General features: G+C 50.3%; 7 protein-coding genes across 7 annotated transcripts; 2 read left to right on the top strand and 5 right to left on the bottom strand.

Moving 5' to 3' along the window:
* Positions 1-424: 424 nt before the first annotated feature.
* On the bottom strand, positions 425-1,482 carry T069G_04137 (glycosyl transferase family 8 domain-containing protein; the record flags this gene model as incomplete). The annotated part of the gene is made up of 2 exons (XM_056171347.1): positions 425-1,350; positions 1,446-1,482. The coding sequence occupies 2 exons, from the start codon at positions 1,480-1,482 to the stop codon at positions 425-427; spliced, it is 963 nt and encodes a 320-aa protein (XP_056032239.1).
* Positions 1,483-2,040: 558 nt separating this feature from the next.
* On the bottom strand, positions 2,041-3,631 carry T069G_04136 (protein kinase domain-containing protein; the record flags this gene model as incomplete). Its single annotated transcript, XM_056171346.1, has 2 exons — positions 2,041-3,357; positions 3,428-3,631. The coding sequence occupies 2 exons, from the start codon at positions 3,629-3,631 to the stop codon at positions 2,041-2,043; spliced, it is 1,521 nt and encodes a 506-aa protein (XP_056032238.1).
* Positions 3,632-9,081: 5,450 nt separating this feature from the next.
* T069G_04135 (uncharacterized protein) lies at positions 9,082-9,816 on the top strand (the record flags this gene model as incomplete). Its single annotated transcript, XM_056171345.1, has 2 exons — positions 9,082-9,252; positions 9,334-9,816. 2 exons carry the CDS (start codon positions 9,082-9,084, stop codon positions 9,814-9,816), a joined length of 654 nt encoding a protein of 217 aa, XP_056032237.1.
* A 696-nt stretch (positions 9,817-10,512) lies between these two features.
* Positions 10,513-11,796, bottom strand: T069G_04134 (uncharacterized protein; the record flags this gene model as incomplete). The annotated part of the gene is made up of 3 exons (XM_056171344.1): positions 10,513-10,870; positions 10,948-11,399; positions 11,533-11,796. The coding sequence occupies 3 exons, from the start codon at positions 11,794-11,796 to the stop codon at positions 10,513-10,515; spliced, it is 1,074 nt and encodes a 357-aa protein (XP_056032236.1).
* Positions 11,797-14,131: 2,335 nt separating this feature from the next.
* On the bottom strand, positions 14,132-15,027 carry T069G_04133 (uncharacterized protein; the record flags this gene model as incomplete). The annotated part of the gene is made up of 3 exons (XM_056171343.1): positions 14,132-14,306; positions 14,360-14,541; positions 14,596-15,027. 3 exons carry the CDS (start codon positions 15,025-15,027, stop codon positions 14,132-14,134), a joined length of 789 nt encoding a protein of 262 aa, XP_056032235.1.
* Positions 15,028-16,828: 1,801 nt separating this feature from the next.
* Positions 16,829-17,370, top strand: T069G_04132 (CFEM domain-containing protein; the record flags this gene model as incomplete). The annotated part of the gene is made up of 2 exons (XM_056171342.1): positions 16,829-17,081; positions 17,180-17,370. 2 exons carry the CDS (start codon positions 16,829-16,831, stop codon positions 17,368-17,370), a joined length of 444 nt encoding a protein of 147 aa, XP_056032234.1.
* A 415-nt stretch (positions 17,371-17,785) lies between these two features.
* On the bottom strand, positions 17,786-18,873 carry T069G_04131 (uncharacterized protein; the record flags this gene model as incomplete). Its single annotated transcript, XM_056171341.1, has 2 exons — positions 17,786-18,613; positions 18,673-18,873. 2 exons carry the CDS (start codon positions 18,871-18,873, stop codon positions 17,786-17,788), a joined length of 1,029 nt encoding a protein of 342 aa, XP_056032233.1.
* Positions 18,874-19,059: the final 186 nt, after the last annotated feature.

Raw genomic sequence — 19,059 nt, 5'->3', positions numbered from 1 at the left:
GTTTGTCTTTTTGATTCCCTCCTTTTTTTTATTTGGATAGTACTGGAATGGCTTGGAATGGGATGGATTACAAGGATAACTTACAGAATGACGGCCCAAGCAAAGTACAGATATTACAAGATAGACAGCGCCTGCGGGTTATGGATATATACAAACAGAGCTGTGAATTGAAGTCCTCGAGGGTGCAGGTGCAAAAGAATAGGTCTATTCGCTTTTTGTGGTTTGTATCCTGGATGTCTATAGTACCTATGTGCATGCATATATATACATATCTTGATGTGAGATCCAATACCTCAGAAGATGGTAAGCCAAAATCGCCTACCCATAAACAGAATTTGGTCTAATCAAACCGGATCAATTGATCCATGACCAATATACACAATCCACTCCTTTCCTTTCTTTCAATTTTTCTACTGTACTATACTCAAAATTCATCATCAATGCCAGCCTCCTTCTCAGCGGCTTTCCTCTTCTTATTAGTATCTATCCACCACTTATGGGACTCTTCAGTCCCCGTCCACTCGCCCTCATCGTTGATCTCATCCCACGGTTTAGGGCTCAAAATGTAGTGAATGTTCTTCACCTCGTCGTCCCTCCAAATCTGGGCGTGCACGCCCTCCCAGCGCAGCGTCTTGAGCGCATTATACGTGTAAGGCAGCGGGACCCAGCGGCCGCGGTACAGGTCAGATAGTAGCGACTGGTCGGCGAAGTCCATGTTGACGGCGTCGGCCTCCATGTGGGCGAGGATCTGGTCGTAGAGCGCGGCGGACGGGTTGACGACCTGCAGGCCGCCGTTCATGAAGCCCAGGGGCCCGACGGCAGGGTCTGCGCCGGTTGTTTGGGCGGTATCGGGGTCTGAGTGCTGGCTTGTGAAGGCGCAGTTTTGGGGGATCCAGTTTTTGGGGTAGTGAGGTTTGCGGAGGGGGTTGCAGACGCAGGCGTGGCCGGCGGCGAAGACGCGCTTGGAGGAAGAAGATGTGTTGTCGCCGGACTCGTGGATTTGGGGGTCGTCGAGGGGGAGGTCCATGAGTTCGTCCATGTTGCGGAGGACGAGCATGTCGGAGTCGAGCTGAACGATGCGGGAGTATTGAGTTAAAGAGAAGGGCACGAGCTTGCTCCAGCAGTCGTAGAAGCGCGGGTCGTTGGAGTAGTCTTTACCGTTGGTGGGGAGGATGTAGTCGATGCGCTGGGAGGGGATGCCGCGGCGCTTGAGGGCGTCGTGGCCGGCTTGGGGGAAGGAGTCTGTGTAGAGGGCGACGAGGGGGTATTTTGAGCCTGCGGCGCGGAGGGAGTGGTTGAGGGTGAGGAGGCCGGGGAGGTAGGCGAGGTTGGTGATGAGGGTTGTCCAGACTGTTTGGCGGTTAGTTTTGGTTTTCTAATGAGGACGGATACGGATGGAGATGTGGTGATTTTTGGTGTTGAGGTTTTGAGGGGACGAGACTTGCCTTTGTCTGAGTCGACGGCTCGTTTCTTGTCTGCCATGATGACGGTTTGAGGTTGAATATTGAGTTGGAGGGATAGATGGGAACTGGACGGATACACAGTGAGCGAATTGAGTGGTATGAGGGAGTTTGGATGCAGCGGCAGCGTTTGGCGCAAAGTCGATGCAAAGATGGTGATGGCGTATTAGTTATTAGGAATCGGCGGGGAGGTGGGGTAGCTCTTTTTATCTTCTATCTAAAGTGAGATTTTGTTCGATGATGCCATTGACGGGGCTGGGCAAGGGCCGGAAACTAAGAGACAGGCTAGGCCTTGAGATGGATTAGGGAATTTGACGTGGTGGAGTGGAGATCAGTTTGATTGATTTATACGCATTTTTGAGGGATATCTCGATGTTGTGTAAATATGTACGAAGATGTGGGGATGGAGATGGAGATGAGGATTAGCATGTGATGAAAGAGTTTGATTAAAATAGAGTTGATAAATAAGAGTGAGTAATATAGTTACAGAAGAAGAGACAGAAGGAACAAAACCACCAAGCCTTATACAACAAAAAACATGCTCCCTTATATACCCCCCCAAGTTGACTAGAAACTAAATTCAAGAGATGAAACTCAATAAAGGTGACTGCCACGGGTTAATTGCAACAGGTCCATCTTCGTCTTCAGTCCACTTGTAGTCCTCGAGCGGTACGTCCTCCACGACTTGGTCCTCCTGGCTGTCGCAGGCCATGGGGTACGGCCTCACGTAATCCTTGCTGGAGAAGTTGATGGTGTTTGCGACTTTGTAGACGCCCCATATGTCCCAGGTCTCGGTAGGTGTTATTGCACGAAGCGGTAACGGTGTCGTGGGGGCGAGGGGAGGGCTGACGGGGACGAAACTCGGCGCGTGTGGGCTGAGAGACTGGGAGGAAGAGGTCCAGGATAACGATCGAGGAGTGTTGTTGTTTGTGTTTGTGTTTGTGTTGTTGCAGCAGCTGGCTAGACAGCGCTGGTTGACTGGATCGTATTGGTTGAACTTGAAGTGCTCGTAGTCTGGCGACTGCTGAAAATATCCGCTGTGTGAAGATGGTGATGGCATTGCCTCGTTGGGAACCTCGATTGCCATAGATGTAGATTCATCAAACAAGCCGAGACCTGACGGCAGATATTGATATGGCTCAGGCGTAGCAGGTGGCAACGCTGGTACTGACACTCCAGATCCTAATCCTAGAGGCCCAGTCAAGGTTCGAACGTCTGCTCTTGGCCCGAGAGGAATCACAGCGTCGTTCTCCAGTCGGCCGCTGCCGTATAAGCCGACATAGTCGGGGCTGACCTCTGGATATTCAACTTCACCCCGTGAGTTTACTCTCTCCTTGGGTCGCAACTGGTGGAACATGACTGACGCCGACGCTCGCAGAGTCGGATTCTGCTGCGCCATGGCTTCAAGCTCGCCCATTTGCACTCCCGCCTCGACAACCGCCCAGGCCGCTGCTGAGGGAGGTCTATTAGAGAGCTCCGTTTCGGATAGGTAACAGCAGGAGATGGCCAGTGTCACGAAGAGCGACCAGACATCTTGTTTCGTGGTTAGGGGGTATGTGTCGACGTACGTCTCTGGCGCCTTGTAATAAGTCTTATTTATGTCGGTTATAGCGAGGGGTTGGGCGAGGGCAAAGTCTGTGAGCTGGAAGTGGAAGCCTGGGCCGCTGGCCTCGACGAGGATGTTGGTGGGTTTGATGTTTCGGTGGGACAGGCCTTCTTCTTGGAGATAGGTGAGTGCAGAGAGCATCTGGATCGTCAGGCAGTAGAAGGCGGATGTTTTCAAGTTTAGATCGTATTGTAGAGGGATGAGTGCGTGGAGGTTGCTTGGTTTCGGGGGGATGACGAGGAGTGCCATTCTGGGTCGGACAAGGGCGTAAAGGATGGGAACAATGTTGCGCTGGGGGATATTCGATCAGTCTAGTTTAAAGATGAGGATTTTTGGAAGATTAATATGTGGCATTGCTAACATGTCTGACTTTCTTGATGGCGGCAATCTCGTGCTTTAACCGCTCTCCTTGTGCTGGTGTTGAAATATCGAGCTTTTTGATCGCTACCATGTTGTCCAGCTTTTTGTCGTAGGCGCCGTATATTTGGCCATGAGTACCAGTCCCAAATAGTTTGAGACCCATGAAACCCTCTGAGAGGATTGCGGATGTCAGTTTGTCGCCCATGGCTGCTTCGATTTTGAGGGTCTTGTGGCTCTATTGGCGAGTGGTGGTTGATCAAGAGCGATGAGATGGGAGGACTGCACGAAATACGAGATGAATGGAACCAGACGCTCTTCCATTGACGGCGCGGGTTCCTCTTATACAGTCAAGGGAATGAGACAGTTCATAATATTCGTCCTCTTATTCAAGTACTAAAACAAGCCGAGGATTAAAACAAGGCGGTGGTGGCCGCTGCAGTTTGCATATTAGTCGGGGTCGTATATTAGTATTGTCTTATATTAATCCTCTCTACAAGCACGCAAACATGCAGTAATACCAGCCAAACCATCATGGTTGCAAAACGCTCTTGACCGGTGACAGGGATTCTGTGCTTCTCATAGCCTAGTTGTCTCATTGCAAGTCGCACCCTTTTGCTGTATAATCACCCAATCACACCGGTGGTCGACACCGCTAGAAGCTCATCCCGCCTGGCAACAAGAAAAAAGCAAAGAGAGACTCTTATGCGCAAGCAGGCTGCCGTGTGACGGGCTGCAAGACGGCTACTGGACAATCCTATGCGCCAAGACCGCGCCATCTTTAAGCCATTCATCAAAAATTGAGAAACATGCCGGGGGGCGGATCGCTTGACGTGTCATATCTCAATCTGCCTACGGTTCGTGAGCCAAGAGATGAGCAGTCCGGCAGACGAACGCTGTGGTCCGGCTCTGGTTCCTGTGGTATCGCCTTTTGGAGATGCTTGATTCGTTGGAGATAAGATGATCTTGAGATGGTCGCCAAAGATGGACGAGTTTCTCCGCTTGTTAGAGCATCACCTCTCGGCTGCACGGCAGATGCAGAGCCTGTATCCAAATAGCCACTTTGATGTGATTGGGTGTGACATTGCTCACCGAATGCAAGGGAGAGTGGGCTGGAATAAAGCAAAAAGAAAGACAGCCAGAATCAAGCTCGGAAGTCCATCCGCGGCCCGTCCCGGTCACTTAGATATGGTGTCCCATATACTTTGCCTACGTATGACTTGGAGAGACCTTTCATAAGGTTTCCTTACAAGTCGTAGCACGAGAGAAACTCAATACCTAATGCCCAGAAAGCTGAGGTGGAGAGTCCGCGGAGGATTCTGCCGACAGGGGAGAGTATGATTGTGCTACAGTACCTGCACTAGCTTCCCTCAGCCGCATTAAACCTGGTAAGACAATTCAGTTGCGGTCTGGCCTCATAAGACGATCGTCTTTTTTTTTCTTTTCTTTTTTCTTTCTGTGCCGTCCCCCCCCTTACAATTAATTGTTATAGTAATAGGATTGTTTGCTGTTGCGGCAGTGACGGGCCTCCTTTTCACTTGCATGTAAGGGGTGGAAATCATTGGTGTACGCGCGTTCGACCAGGTGTTTGGGCTCTGAGAGCTGAAATGATGTTTGGAAGTGAGCTGAGAGTCGAGGCGGGGAATTATACCCGAGATTCATGGATTTGACCCGTCAGATTTCTTTGCCTTGAGGCCGTGTGTCTGGGGAAACGATGAGGCGGGATTCAATGATGTGTCGCATGTGTACTATAGTTAAAACGTCGCGAACGGTCTTCTAGTCGCTTCCATGTCGTTGTGCTGGCAGTATTTTTGGGTATGCTTGCTGATTTGGGCACCATCTTCTCAGTGCTATCATCTAGGTATGTATGTAGACAGGACGTTTGCGTTCAAGGACCACACCAGCCTCAGTTCAACGTAAGCATAGGATTTGGAGAGCAATTTATAGCGGAGAATGTGACAAGATTTTGCTGTGCTATGAGAAAACTAACCAAATTATACAAGGCAATAGCATACAATATAGTGCTATATATGTTTTTCTGTATATTTGTAAAGGTGCAATGCAATGTCATTATCCAAGTTGATGTAAATGTTCAAAAGTGGATATACGGGCATCGCAGTATGTGTCAGGCCAAGATTCCGAGCATTTCAGAATCCGACCGGCAATGATCTTACGTTTTCCGTTTCCCAGTCCCAAGGTTAAATTTGGCACAATATAGTTCATTACTAGTCACTGCTATTTTCCCAATTGACTTACACAGGATCTCTATTCTAAACCTGATTTCCATCTGTGCTGGTAAGGGTGCTGGGCGTGGTCATTGATACATGTATCTATGAAAATTAGAAGCAGCGTAGAACCAGTAATGAACCATTGCGCAGGATATTGTTCGTTGTGCGATTCTATAGCCTTGTAGTAACGCATTTTGATGTGATCCCCTCATGAAGATTCTACAGACGTCTTGTTGCTTTCTTTCGTCGCGACGCAGTCTAACCGCCAAGCCTATAGGTACGGTATCAAGCTCTGGCTCGAGTTAGCACGCGGCTAGTATGCAGACTGTGCATTACGGCATCTAGATATACGCTCCGCAAGAGATCTACCTAGGCACCTATAAGCGAACTGCAGCCTGAAGATCTGATACGCGTGCCGTCTGTGGAGTTTGATGCAAGAATAACGAGAAATGTCCGTGCTGTGAAGATGCCGATAAGACAAAGCAAGGAAGTTACTCAGGCAGAAAAGGCCGGATGGACTTGGAGAGGTGAGATCTGGGGCCGTTCACAGGGCTTCATGCAGGTAGTATTTGACATGGACTTGTTCTTTGTCAAATAAGGGTGTCAATTCGACATATCAGTCAAGAAAGTCTCCGCTGACAAGTGACCCGGGCATGTCTTTTTTCGGTAATGCTAGGGAAAATTGGTGCTTGATGGAAAATAAGGTGCGAGTAGTAAAGTTTACCCAGCTTGTGGTCTATCTCTCGACATGGCAGATGCAGCCGCGCTTATCACACGGATTACCATGCCTATTACCAAAAATACAAAATATAAAATTATACGAAATGAAGTAAAATTTCTCATGTCTGCTGGGCAATGTGATGATGAGTCTTGATGAGTCGCCGTGTGCATTATTGCTAATGGAGGTTAGGTTGGTGTATTAATGGGAATATGTACACGCATCACAAGAATAATACGGCCGAGCTTCCTAAATTAGCATGCTGTATACAGATAAGAACAGACAGGCATTTGGAATCACAAAAGACTCTGTAGAGACAAGATAAGAGGAGGAAGAAAAGAAGATGGAAGAGAAAGGAACATTGGAAGCCGAATGCCTGTAAAAGATGCAGGTTGACAGGGAACATTAAAGGTCACCGAGACACGTGGGCTGGGCAGGATCTTGATTCAAAGTGATTACAGTAAGCCGACATGGACATGGGCGGGAACCTTGTCGGGACGGAGACTCCGTATCTCGCACTGCCGTTTTTAGGAGCATTCTAGTTTATTCGACGGAGGACAGAGCACGGCTGGCCTGAACTCGGTCGTACTCGTATGTAGGAGTGGAATGAAGTGCAATGTCCGGAGTAATAATGTTTGAGAGTACGGACTAAGTAATGTCCTGTATGCACTGTAAGATCCGGGTTTAGTTGAAAAATAAAAAGGGAAAAGAGAAGAGGGGGAAGATGGGATAGCCGCGTGGATTTACCCGTTTGGTCGTGTGATGGATGGACAGACACGAGGCGGTGAAGCTGCTGCGCTGTTGCGCATTGTTGCAGTTGGTTGATTACAGTAAAGAAAGGAAAAGCAAGAGAGTACATTAGACATTACTGGGTAAATCATTGATGGCGCCTAAACATCAATGCCCAAGAAATAAGAGAGCAGAGCAAGACAAGACAAAAACAAAGACCGAGACTCAGACAGATCCAAAGAGCTTGGCCAAGAAAACAGGGTTCAAGGCGCTGGGCGGATCCCCGTCAGATTTCCCAACGCCGGAATCTCGGAGATGTGCCGGCGGCTGGTCCAAGCGCAAAGGTTAGTACAGTAGCTAGTTGGGTTCAGTTGAATTTGGCTGCCGTTGCGTGGCTGTTTGCTTTTCAGGAACGCTCCCCAACGAATTGCTGTGTCTTGGATTTGGGGCCAGCCAACGTTGGGATGGGATGGGAGGAGATAAGACAGAGTGACTGAGAGGTATAGATAAAGCTGAGAGATATGGAGAAGATAGATAGATAGATAGAGAGAGATAGACAAGATCTTGATTCACAGCAACTCGGTCCTCGTAAGCAGATTCATCAACGTCTGATGCATGCATGTACTCGTACAGTAGCTGTGCCCGAACAAGCCAACCCAGAAGCTGGCACAGGCCTCCATGACCATTTTCGCACACGCAATCACGCACGCACCAGCTGATGACCGTCTGTCTGTCTGTATGTACATGCATGCACGCACTTGGGAAAGAGAGACAGACAGGAAAAAAGCAATAATGCCCATGGTTCGTTCCGGCTCGGCACTCGCGGACTTTTCTCCTCCGCCCATCCACAACAAGAGCCTTTGCACTGGATGGATGAGTCTCTATGATGCGAAAAGAGTATTACACTCAATCAATCGTTTGCGGAATGGTTGAATACATTCGTGCTGTAGCCAAAGCAGCAGTTCATAATGGACCCCATTCCTTTCCCAAGCCAAGCATCGGTGAAGCCTCTCCGCTGCATGGAAGAGTCAATGGATCAATGGATTCCTGCTTGGCCCCCCCTTCTGTAGCTTCAATCTGTAGGTGAGTTGAGCGCCCAGCTCCACCTAGGCAGCACCGATTCACAGGGGGGCTGTGCTAGTTGGAAGCCCAGGCCGAGGGGGCTAAAAGGCTCCAGTCCAGTGCTAGCATTGAAGCTGCTGGACAAGACAAGCTGGAAGAGCTCGGATTGCCTCCCCTTGGACCACTTTTTGGCTTCCCGGCTCCTCAACAGCTTTTGTCGTGTGCCCCTCTTTTCTGCTACGAAGATACCCTTCTCTGCCAGCTAAATTATAGGAGTGAGAGAAGTATCCGACTAGCGATAGCCCCCGAAGCGCCCCCGCCCCGGAAACGGCCCACCGACCGGCTCGACGGGTGCGTATTCGTAAAGGCCGGGGTCCCAGTTGGGCTTGTACTTGGTAGCATCTCCAGCTTTGTTGAGTTTTGAAGCTTCTACGGTATGCAGTCCATGTACCAACTATGGCTTGCTGGATGTATCCATTCTCCGCTTAATCGCACTGCCGAACGGGGTAAGAATTCAAGGGGGGGAAACTCTCTCTAGGTATGCCATTCTGTCCTGTACCGTGAATCTTCTCTCATGCTATTCGCTTTTAGGTCATGCCACCAAAAGCCCGTTTGGCGTCCTCCTTTCCTCAATCCGCTGCACCGCTTGTTTCTTTGGTTCCCGCCTTCGTTGCGTATAAGTAACTGCCGGCATCGCCATTCCTCTTCCCCCTCTTCCCTCTTGTAAAGTTTCACTCTTCTTCTTCTTACTCTGTCTCCCTCTCTCTTTCGCTGTAGCATCTCATCCATCTGTTCCCATCTCAGCGCCGTTTTAGTCCCGACTTGATTGTTGCGTGTGACTCTTTTCCAACATCCATCTACATCCACCACAGCCGACATACATACATCTCCCATCATCTCAAGCATCAAACATCAAGCACCATGTCTCGCGTTACCGCCCCCGTCGCAAAGCTCTCCCGCGCCCTCAGCTCATCAGCCGCCCGCGCCGCAAACCCGCTGCTCGACGCTTCCACTTACAATGCCGGCGCCGTGCTGATGCCAAAGTACGCCGAGCTGCTGCGCAACCGGAGAAGCACCATTGAGCTGTCCGAGGTATGTCAATGTCACACTCAATCTCTCTTCTCTCCATTCTCCAAGATGAATCAAAAATAGCTAACAATTCTTCTTCTCCAGTCTCGAACCCTCACCACAACCCACCGCCCAACCCCCCAGCCCTCCATCGCCAACCGCGCAAAGCCTCTCATGCAGACCTTCTCCAGCTCTGCCTCATCCGCAACTCCCTCCTCCCACCTCGACGCCGCCGTCCTCCCCGGCCTCGCCAGCCTCTCCTCTTCAACCTCTTTCGCAGATGTCCTGCCTCGCATGCCTCTGCTCCCCGACAACTACGCCGCCGCGCATCCCGCCCCGGCCGCTGACATGCCCGTCTCCATTGCCAGCTCGTCCATTGTCGCAGTCAACCCCGACACGGTCCTCCCCGCGACGCCGCTGTCTTCATTAAGCGGTGTTTTGGACACCATTGAGCTCAAGTTTGTGCATGAGGAGCCTGCTGCCGTGGCGCAGGACGAGGGCCAGAGCCAGGGCATGATTCGGGATCTATGGAAGGGTATGGTTGAGGATGTTTTCGGATCAAATCAGCCGATCCGCAAATCAAACTAAAACCCATCCGTCCTTTTCTGTTTTTAAACCATGTACAACGCATTTGTTTTTTTCATGCTGCATTTTTCTTTTTGCTTGTATGAATCTTTTCTTTTTCTTTTTTATTATGAGCTGTTGCTTCGTTGAACATTTGTCATGAAGACAGGCCATCCCAAAAAGGCATTATGAAAGCCGTGGACAGAGTCAGAGTCCCCTCGTTATGAAACCGAGATATATAGGAAATTTTAATCAAAACATCTTCATTGCATTATTGCATTATCTAAACTACTGGTGTCAATTCGTGTTAACCATTCTGTGATTGATCTTAATCGTAGCTTGTTCTCCAGGTGCTCAATGATCAACTTTCAACATATCATATCAAGAATCAATGTAGCGAAAAACAAGGCCTTATTTTCTTGACAAACTATCGGCGTCGACATCTAATGCTCGACGCCGTTATGCTGACTCTCCGGGGGATAGTAGCGCCTATATAACATCATTGCGCACAAAAAAAAAACCGTCGTAGATTAGGTATCGTCTTCTCGTCCTGACAATCCCATCTTGTCTGTCCCCTTTCCCCTTCAACTTTGGCTTCACGCACACACATGATCTCTTTACTCCACCGTCCTGGAATTCCATCGTGCGACCAACAACCCACCGCCGCCATCCATTATTATACACCACCATCTCGTTCATCATCTTAATACCATCTCCGTTTTACCTCTTCTTGGCTGATGGCCTGGGCTTGCACTCGTCGTTGTTAACGGGGTGCAGCATGACCTTGATGGGGTAGTTTTGCGTGTTGTGCTGGAAGCCCTTGCTCCAGTCGTAGCTAATGGCGTAGGCAAAGATGCTTCCCGTCTTGTTGAACGTCGTGGCCGTGATGCTGCCGCCCACATTGGGATAGCCCTTGAGACGGTGCTTGGCATCCTTGTCCCAGAAGTGGAACGTGCCGTCCGATCCCGCCGTGCTAAAGGTGCCGTGAACCGGGTGGAAAGAAATGTCGTTGACGGCGTGCACGTTGACCACGTTGTTGACGGCCGGGTCGCGGTGGCACTTGAATGAAAAGTTGGATCTGGAACCAAGTTAACTATAAACCCTCCCTCCTGACAGGTAACCATGCAAAGACAATGAATTGGTGCTGCAACTTACGTAGAGTCCTTCTCCTCCACATACTGAATAGCGCAACGGCCCTCGATACTACCGATTGCGAAGCCCGTCGAGTCAGGGAAACAGCTGACGACTCTGGTCTGCCACTTAAGGGGGCTCTGCAGTGTCTTGTAGAATTTCGTGGGGTTTTTGAGGTCGACGACGTTGATGTACCGGTCGGCCGTGCCGACGACGAGCAGGTTCTGCTGCACGTCCATGGTGTAGACACGCTCCTGGCACGCCAGAGTGGCCGCAGGGCCTTGCTGCCGGAGATCCCAGTACTTGACCGTCTTGTCCCACGAGCCGGAGACCACCATGGTGCCGCTGCCGCTGTCGAAGAAGCGCACGCTCCGTACGGGCTGGTCGTGTGTTCCGACGACAATGTCTTGCTGGGACGCCAGATCGCAGACCTTGACGTTCTTGTCTGCACCGGCGGAGGCTACTTTTGTTCCATCCTATTTTGGAGCCCATCGTTAGTATTTCGCAATTTGACTGAATCATACATGTTCTCTCGCTTTTTCTCTCTGTGTCGCTTATCTCTTCCCTTCTCCCGGTCTGCTTCAGACGTCATAGTGTGCCCTTGCTTACCTTTGAGAAATCGCACCCCAAAACAGGCTGGCTGTGCTCAAACGCGTGACGACCCTGGCTCTGGCCATTCTGGGCAATTTCGTAGATGCGGACCTTGTTGTCCCAGCTGGAGATTGCGAGGAAATCGGGTCCGTTGGCGGCTGGCGAAAAGACGAGATCCGAGATGCTGTCGGTCGGAGGATCGCTCAGCGCGACGTCCTGCTTCAAGTCGCCCACCGTGGTCGACGCCGAGGCGCTCGCTGCTGCGGAGCCAAATAGGGACATGATGTCGGATGTCTAATCAAGCGTCGGCAAGATGCCAATCTCGATCGCTTTCGCTCGGAGTCGGTTTCGAGTTTTTTCAGCTGTGCTTTTTTACCCTCGACGCACAGGCGCGTAGCAGCGCGAGGTTCCCCGTCTCGTGAATTTCTTCGCCTCGCCCTTGAATTAGACGGGCTGAAGGCTCGGGAGATGCTTTCGTCGCCAATGTGTTCCCCGGCGGCGTCGCGCTTTTGGGAGGATTTATAGGCCAAAAGTTGCAGCTCCAGGCACGAAGGCAGCGACCTAGCATTTCTCAACGCGACGCTCGGATTGGCTCCCAGCCCGCAGGCAGTCGAAGACACAATCGATAACAGCATTGTACTGCATTGATGCATAAGCCTACTGCTTTGCGCCCCACTAAAAATTCACCACTAGAAAAAAAAAATTAGAGCTCGATGCAGAGAGTTTTCTCTTTTTCTTCTTCTCTTCATCCCCCTTTGCTCAACAAATCGCCATTCGAAGCTTACAGACGGAGATGCTGCTCGTCAGCGTCTCGTGATATCTTTCACGACCCAGGCTTTGGGAGAAAGTCCCCGGACGTCTCCTTTTCGGAGCATGCGGAAACGCGCCGCCATAGAAGCACTGCGGCTGACCTCCGCGCCTTGGCCCAGCTGAGGCATCTGGCCCTGCCTGCTGCTAAATCCGTCTTCGCGAGACATTTTGCCAACCCTGTTCTCTACGCCTCTGGCCCCCATGGATGAAGATACGAGTCCGAGCCGGGTGGTGTAGGAGCAGGGCCTGCGGCGATGTCGACTGGAGATGGATGGTTGGTAGACGTTTTGGTGTCACGGCTGTGGTATCGGGTGCAGAGGATTTGTTGTCGAGGTCGATAGTTATGCGATTGCCCGGCGAAAGCTTGGTTACTCGATGGGGCCCATTCTTGATGCAAAGGGGGACCCGTCAACACCATGACGGTAATCCTGTTTTTTTTTTACACTCTGAAACTTCGCTGGAAGTTTTTACCTCTTTTCTAACTGGATGCCCTCATGGTGGAGATGGTCAGAAGCTCATATGATGATGACCAATATAGAGTCAAGCACCGAGTCAAGAAAATCTTGCCGTTGTGGATAAAAATATTTTCATGTCAACTGATAGGCTTCTGACATTTTCACTTGATGAGGGCATACAATGGATAGGTTGGTTCATCCATAGATAAGTACTGGGTAGCTCATATTCTGGTCAAGTGGCCTAGCTACTTGTTGTGGTTTCTCTACAGACGGGGTCGTATTACACTCGTATTGGCTGATATTACCACGCTATGAAAAGCCTCGTAAACTGTGATGTAAATAAAGCCTGTCACCACAAAAGCTGTTGACTGCGCCAAGCGACACAAGAGTACGAGTATTCGGCACAGCGCCGAGACACTCCCCTGTCACACGCCATCATCTGTCAGCTCTCACAAAACTGCCACGAGAGGACAAGAACGAGATGAGATGAGAAATAAAAAGTCTTCAAGGTTCGCCAAGCCCACTCCGGCCAACCACTAACACACCCAACTCGCAACGGCCGCCAAATGGGCGATCAGTCTTGAAATTACAACATCTTGGCGCCGTCTTCCTTTTTCCCCTAACTAACGCGGGCTAAGTGTGTGACAGGAAATGCCAGAAGCTTGCCGGAAGCGGCTACGGATTGTAGATCGGGGTCAGCTTTTGGAGCTCGTTCCTGCTTTGTGCGCTTCTTTTCAATATTTAACCGGCCCTGGCCATTACAGTATTTAGTATCGCTTTCCGCACTGGCTAAGATGTGGGACTTGTGGCTAATACAGTACGAACTAAATATTGTCACCAGTATCACTTGAATAAGCCCATCTAACAGTTACCCATTGGGCTGTTCCATGTCTACCTCTAGAATTCTGGGAGCGGTTATTCAGCCACCCAAGTTTATTATCCAGCATCCCATGTCTTACATAAAAGCTATACGGACTAAAGAATAATCTTAGATACTAGAAGAATATATTTATAATAGTAAATAATAGCAGAAAGTAGTGATAGTAGTAGAAAGTAGTGATGGTAGCAGAAAGTAGTGATGGTAGTATAAAGGTGGCTTTTATTTATATTCTTTTTGCATTCCACGCAGTCGCTAGGGTGTTGGATAATGAATTTGGGATGCTGGATAACATTTCCCTAGAATTTGTTTATACCCCTAGCAGTGCCGTAGGATCTTGGTATGGAAGTTTCCTCTGTTTTTTTGGTGGCCTGCTCTGTAATGCTTTATAGCATCATAATTGTCCAACTTATCCAAAACTGCTCTTGAACCACACCACAATACTCTCAAACTCAGGTAGTCACAAGCGACGAGTTTATTCTTGATTCTTGGGATTGATATCACCAGTTGCAAGGAATCTCATCCATTCCTCAAACGTGTGGTTGATACGTATCGGTTGGCCTCGCCCATCAAGGGCCCATTTTCTTGTATACATGCCTCTATACGGCCACGAATCTTGTCGCACGGTCTTTCCAAATTTTTGGAGATGGCTACTTCAGTGTTAGAATATCTACCCGCTGTGAGTAAGTTAAGGAGAACTTACGCATAGTTTAGATATAATAGATATCCGTATTGAATGAAAGAGCCGATGATGGAGATTATAAGGAGAACTTCGTGCCACGAACATCCTTTTGGCCAGAGGGCAAAGTAGACGATAGCACTGGAGATTATGGTAACATAGCCTTGGAAATTCGGATAAGCATGCCGGTATTCTCTAATGAGTTCCTGCTCGAGTTAGAACTTGAGTAGTGATTGTAGGACAGCTTAATAATGGCTTACCTCAACGTCGCTCCCATAGTTCTCTGGCAAGAAGTAATTTAACCGGCTTGCAACAAACGTCCAGTAAACAACCTCCCATCGCCAGCCTTGAATCTTGGGCCCAACCCAGAGGAAGCTTAAGATAGATGGGCCCCAGCTTGGAAAGCTAGACACCAATAACCCGTAGATAATGTCCCAAACTGAATGAAGACTAATCTTGCCTTTGCTGAAATAGACAACGCAAATACTAGTGGTGCTAATGACGTAAACGTGTCCGAAGGCAGTGAAGATTGAGGAGAAAAGGTAAACTCGGGCGTAGATGGGGATAATTAACAAAAGTGCCATGCGCACCAAGTCGCGGAAGGCGGTTTGAGAATGCAGCGGTGTCGTGTCAAGTGTCGGGACTGTCTCTGCAGCAGAGAATTCAGGCATCTCAGCTGAAGTGGAAGCCATCTTTGACGTTCATAAATAGAGGAACGCGGTAGGGCTCTCTATCTCAACGCTAGGTTTGCAACTTGGTTCTTCCACGTTTCTTAAGATCGCCAGGATATGGCAGGTGCGGGGTTCCTTTGCTTCAACTCAGACAAAAATTGTTGGGCGCTTCGACTCAAGTTACTGGTCCGCTTGGCAGCCTTGCATGAAGATACGTGTCACAGCAGCTGCAAGGGTGAAGAGGGTTCCCTACATCGTTGTAAGGCCTCATATCTCGAATAAGGCTCTTTCTTAGGTTTTGGAGGTCAGGGCTGTAATGGAGGAAGCCTATTGCTCTATAAGAGAAGAGACTTTGCAAGTCATGCGTGAGGGCGATGATACAAATGTAATTCTCTAGTGGGAGAGGTTCAGGGTGTCTAGGAGTGGCTATGGAGTATGTCTCAAAGCGGCGCATCGTTGGCTTGAACAGTCTTGGCCATATAGGTTGTATGAATAGATGATTTGTTCTCGGGATTATCTTCTGTTTCTTTTGTTGGGCCGGGTTCCGTTCCTTTCTCAGAGCCATGTTCCGTTCCATTGTCGAGTTCATCAAAGGATTTGGGCATTTTTCTCGTTCGGGTTTGTGGCCGCGGTAGAATTGAGGGAGTGCAAGTAGAGGCAAGGAGCTCATCATGGTGGTTGGGGAAAGGAGTCGTCTTCGTATGCGAGGGGGTGTCAAATCTTTACTTGCAATGAAAGTCAACGCAAGTGAGAGCTCCGGCGCATCATCAACCGATCCTGACGTTCTCGGATGGATTTGAGTAAGAGCATAGGTAGGTAGAGGAAGAATGTAATACACAGCTGGCTGCGATGGACACTGTACCAGCCACAGTACGCCATACATTGGTCCGTGCGAAAAGAGATCCTAAACTAATATAACCGGACGCTTATTTCGGGTTTCGCTGTAGCATGCTGTTAGTCGTGGTACCTGGTCTGGCATCCTACGGGATATGTCATTAGAGCACGAAACCCTGTCAGCTTCGCCCAACATTTCATTCCGTGAATCGTCCTTTTCCGTGGGCTTGGCTGTCTCGTCGGAGCATCAAGCATCCTCGGCCATCTGCCAGTCAGAAGCAAAACATGGCTTTTCCCCCCTCACTTTAAAAAATAAAAGCAGCAAATCGCTGCTCACGCCGACCCTCCACGAAGAATCCTTCCAGCTTCCACCAAAAGTGCGCCACCATGCAACCAAACAAGCAAACGGTGCCTGAATCCTGTCAAGAAAAACCCCCCTAGCTGCTTGCTTGGCCTCCCCTCCCCTCCCCTCCCCTCCCCTAGTCAGTTCACCGTCCAACCCTTCCCGATAGCGGGTTTCACTTCCTCCCTCCTCCCTGGGCCCTGCTTCTCTTTTTTTCTTCGCGGTTAAATGTGGCTGCATACGCGGGAAATATTGGCATGGCTTGACGGCTCCTTAGCTCAGTTTTGTAGGAACTAGGCTCTGTGATGGGCAGTGAGCTAAAAATCCCCCAGCTTGGCTTGGAACGGTGTTAGCCCCCCCTTGTTTGCGTTGGGGGTAACATCGCGCATCGTGAGTGGAAGACCGGGTCGAGTCAAGTATGGGGGAAGAGAGAAAGTGAGCGATGTATTTCGTCCTGCTGGGGGGTACCCTTCTTCCTTTGGCCAGCCGGTTTTCTGTGTGATGTATACCGTGTGATCCCGTAACAAGTTCCCCGATCTTCTTTCTCTTTGTCGAGCAAAAACACTCTCTTTTCTTCTTTTTGTCTCATTGCAGAGCGAGTCTCTCTCTCCAGATTGTATTTGTAGTTCTTCCCGCGTTTCCAAGATGAAGGCCCTCGTCCACATCCTCGTCTTCTTTTTCGCAGCCCTCGTGGCTTGCGCTTCGTCCACCACCGGCAACATCACCGCTCTCCTCGACAGCCTGCCCAAATGCTCCATCAACTGTATCGTCGACGGCGTTGCCCAAGACGGGTGTACCCTCACCGACCTCTCCTGCGGATGCTCCAAGATCAATGAGCTCACGAAAATCGTGTCGCCGTGCCTCGCCAAGGCAAACTGCTCGCTCGAAGACATGACTCGTATGATTCCCCCCTCCCCTTTTGGTCAACTCTCTGTAAATATCATTGCATCGTGTTGTTTTTTTCCCCTAACACTTGATTGTTATAAACAAAAACAGAAGCTGCGTCCACTGTTGTCCAGTTCTGCGAATCTGCCGGGTTTCTCGTCAACAACACGTCCACCGATCCGGCTTCCACCACAGGCGCATCGCCGGCAGCAACCACCACGTCTGGCGCCGGCCGATTTTCGGACGAAATCGGGATGGCGTTCGCTGCCATTGGCGTACTGTTGACGATGATGGTCTTGTAAACGGAGGGGATTTGCTATAATGTTATCTGAGGGGGTTAGGAACGGCAATGGGAAAGGGCAAATCGAACGCTGGGTATTCAGAAATAACGCTCTTCAGGTAGAGCCATGCATTTGCTCAGCACATGTATTGTACAACAATTGGCGGCTGTTTTCATGACAAGACTTGGCGTGTAAGGGAACAGCTAAGCAGGAGAACATATCTTATCATTCCAGGTTTTCTAGTAACAGCTGAAGAGCAGTTCTAGTCTAGTGTATCGTGTCATTATATCATCAAAGCATCTTTTCCCTCAAAGTTTTCCCCAAACGCACTAGACTGTATCAAGGTCTAAACATTAAAAGAAGAAAAGGGGGACCAAAAAGGAGGATTATAGAGGAGTCGCAGGTTGTAGTTTGATTTCGTCGTCGAAAGAGGATATTAGCCAGGTCCGAATCTGGCCAGGGCACCATAGTTGCCGCCATCAAAGCTATCGTGAAGTCCGTCCAGGGCGTGGAACTGCGAGGCCAGTTTCATGCCTTCGCGGCGCTGAGCCTCGACACGACGCCAGTCCCACTCGCCATCATCTGTCAGGTTGACATCGCTCAGGTCTACCGATTCGTCGCCCAGATAGTTCTCGCCACTCTGCCATCCACCAGGTCGAGGAGGTAGCAAGCCGGCGCCATTCAGCACGATGGCAGGGTGAACGGTAAAGCGGCCGACCTTGAAGACGTACTTGCTCATGGCGGTGGCATGAATCTTCTTCTCCCAGCCGCTGGTGGCATCCTTGTGGTCCCTGGTCCGGACGCGCCGGAAGTTGGGATCCAGCCACTCGGTAGGTCTGGCAGCGCCCTTGGGCATAAAGTAGCTGATGATGTAGAGCCACTTGCGGTCCCAGCAAGCCACCCGGCTCCAGATCTCGTAGGACTGGTATGGTGAAATCTCCCGCTTGAAGCTGCACATGACGGAGCCCAGGGCAATGGCAAAGTTGCCCTTGACGGGCTGGCCGGTGCGCGGGTCAAGGACAAGCCTTGTCTTGAGGTTGTTGGACATGCTGCGGATGGGGTCTCGCAGCAGGTAGGCGCAGAGGTGTGTTCGTGAAACGTCGAGGTCGGCGAAGTAGGTGGAGTTGGACTTGTGGAGGTTGTAGTCGATCTCGAGCAGAGCTGCTTTGGTATCGGAGATCATGGGCTTGAAGAGGGCACGGGGCCCGAGTTTTTGTGATTTGCGGAAGACCATGTGGTAGAGCATGGCATAGAAGATGCGATACTATGGATTGAGCTCGGTCAGTACAGGATCAAGCCTCAGGGTGAGAAGGGATCACGTACGGTCCACGCAAGTGGAAGTGTCTTCCAGTTGAAGACGATGAACAGCAGCAGCAACACCCGCGATGTTCGGCCTGGGCCCGTCAGAAACGACTGCACCAGGGCAGGCCAGTTGATGCGCCAGGCAGCGTAACCCATCGATCCGACGGCCACGGAAATGATGGGGATGGTCAGGGCGAACCCGCCAATCCTAGAGGACGACATGGCTCGCTCTTGATGGCGTCCACGCATCTCCCCTTTGCGAGAATCAGGATTTGGTGTTGCCTTGGGTTGAGGCGCGCGCATCGAGTTCGCGATCGATGACACTCAGGTGCCGAAAGGCGGTGCGGGACACTTTTGGGGGGTCGGGCAGCAGCAACGCTCTAACGGTGCATCCAGCGGCTATTTCGG

The sequence above is a fragment of the Trichoderma breve genome, chromosome 2, assembly GCF_028502605.1.
Source record: "Trichoderma breve strain T069 chromosome 2, whole genome shotgun sequence".
In the NCBI taxonomy this organism is placed as follows: domain Eukaryota; kingdom Fungi; phylum Ascomycota; class Sordariomycetes; order Hypocreales; family Hypocreaceae; genus Trichoderma; species Trichoderma breve.
The sequence above is the reverse complement of the archived record's forward strand: the minus strand, read 5'-3'. Positions and strand labels throughout refer to the sequence as shown.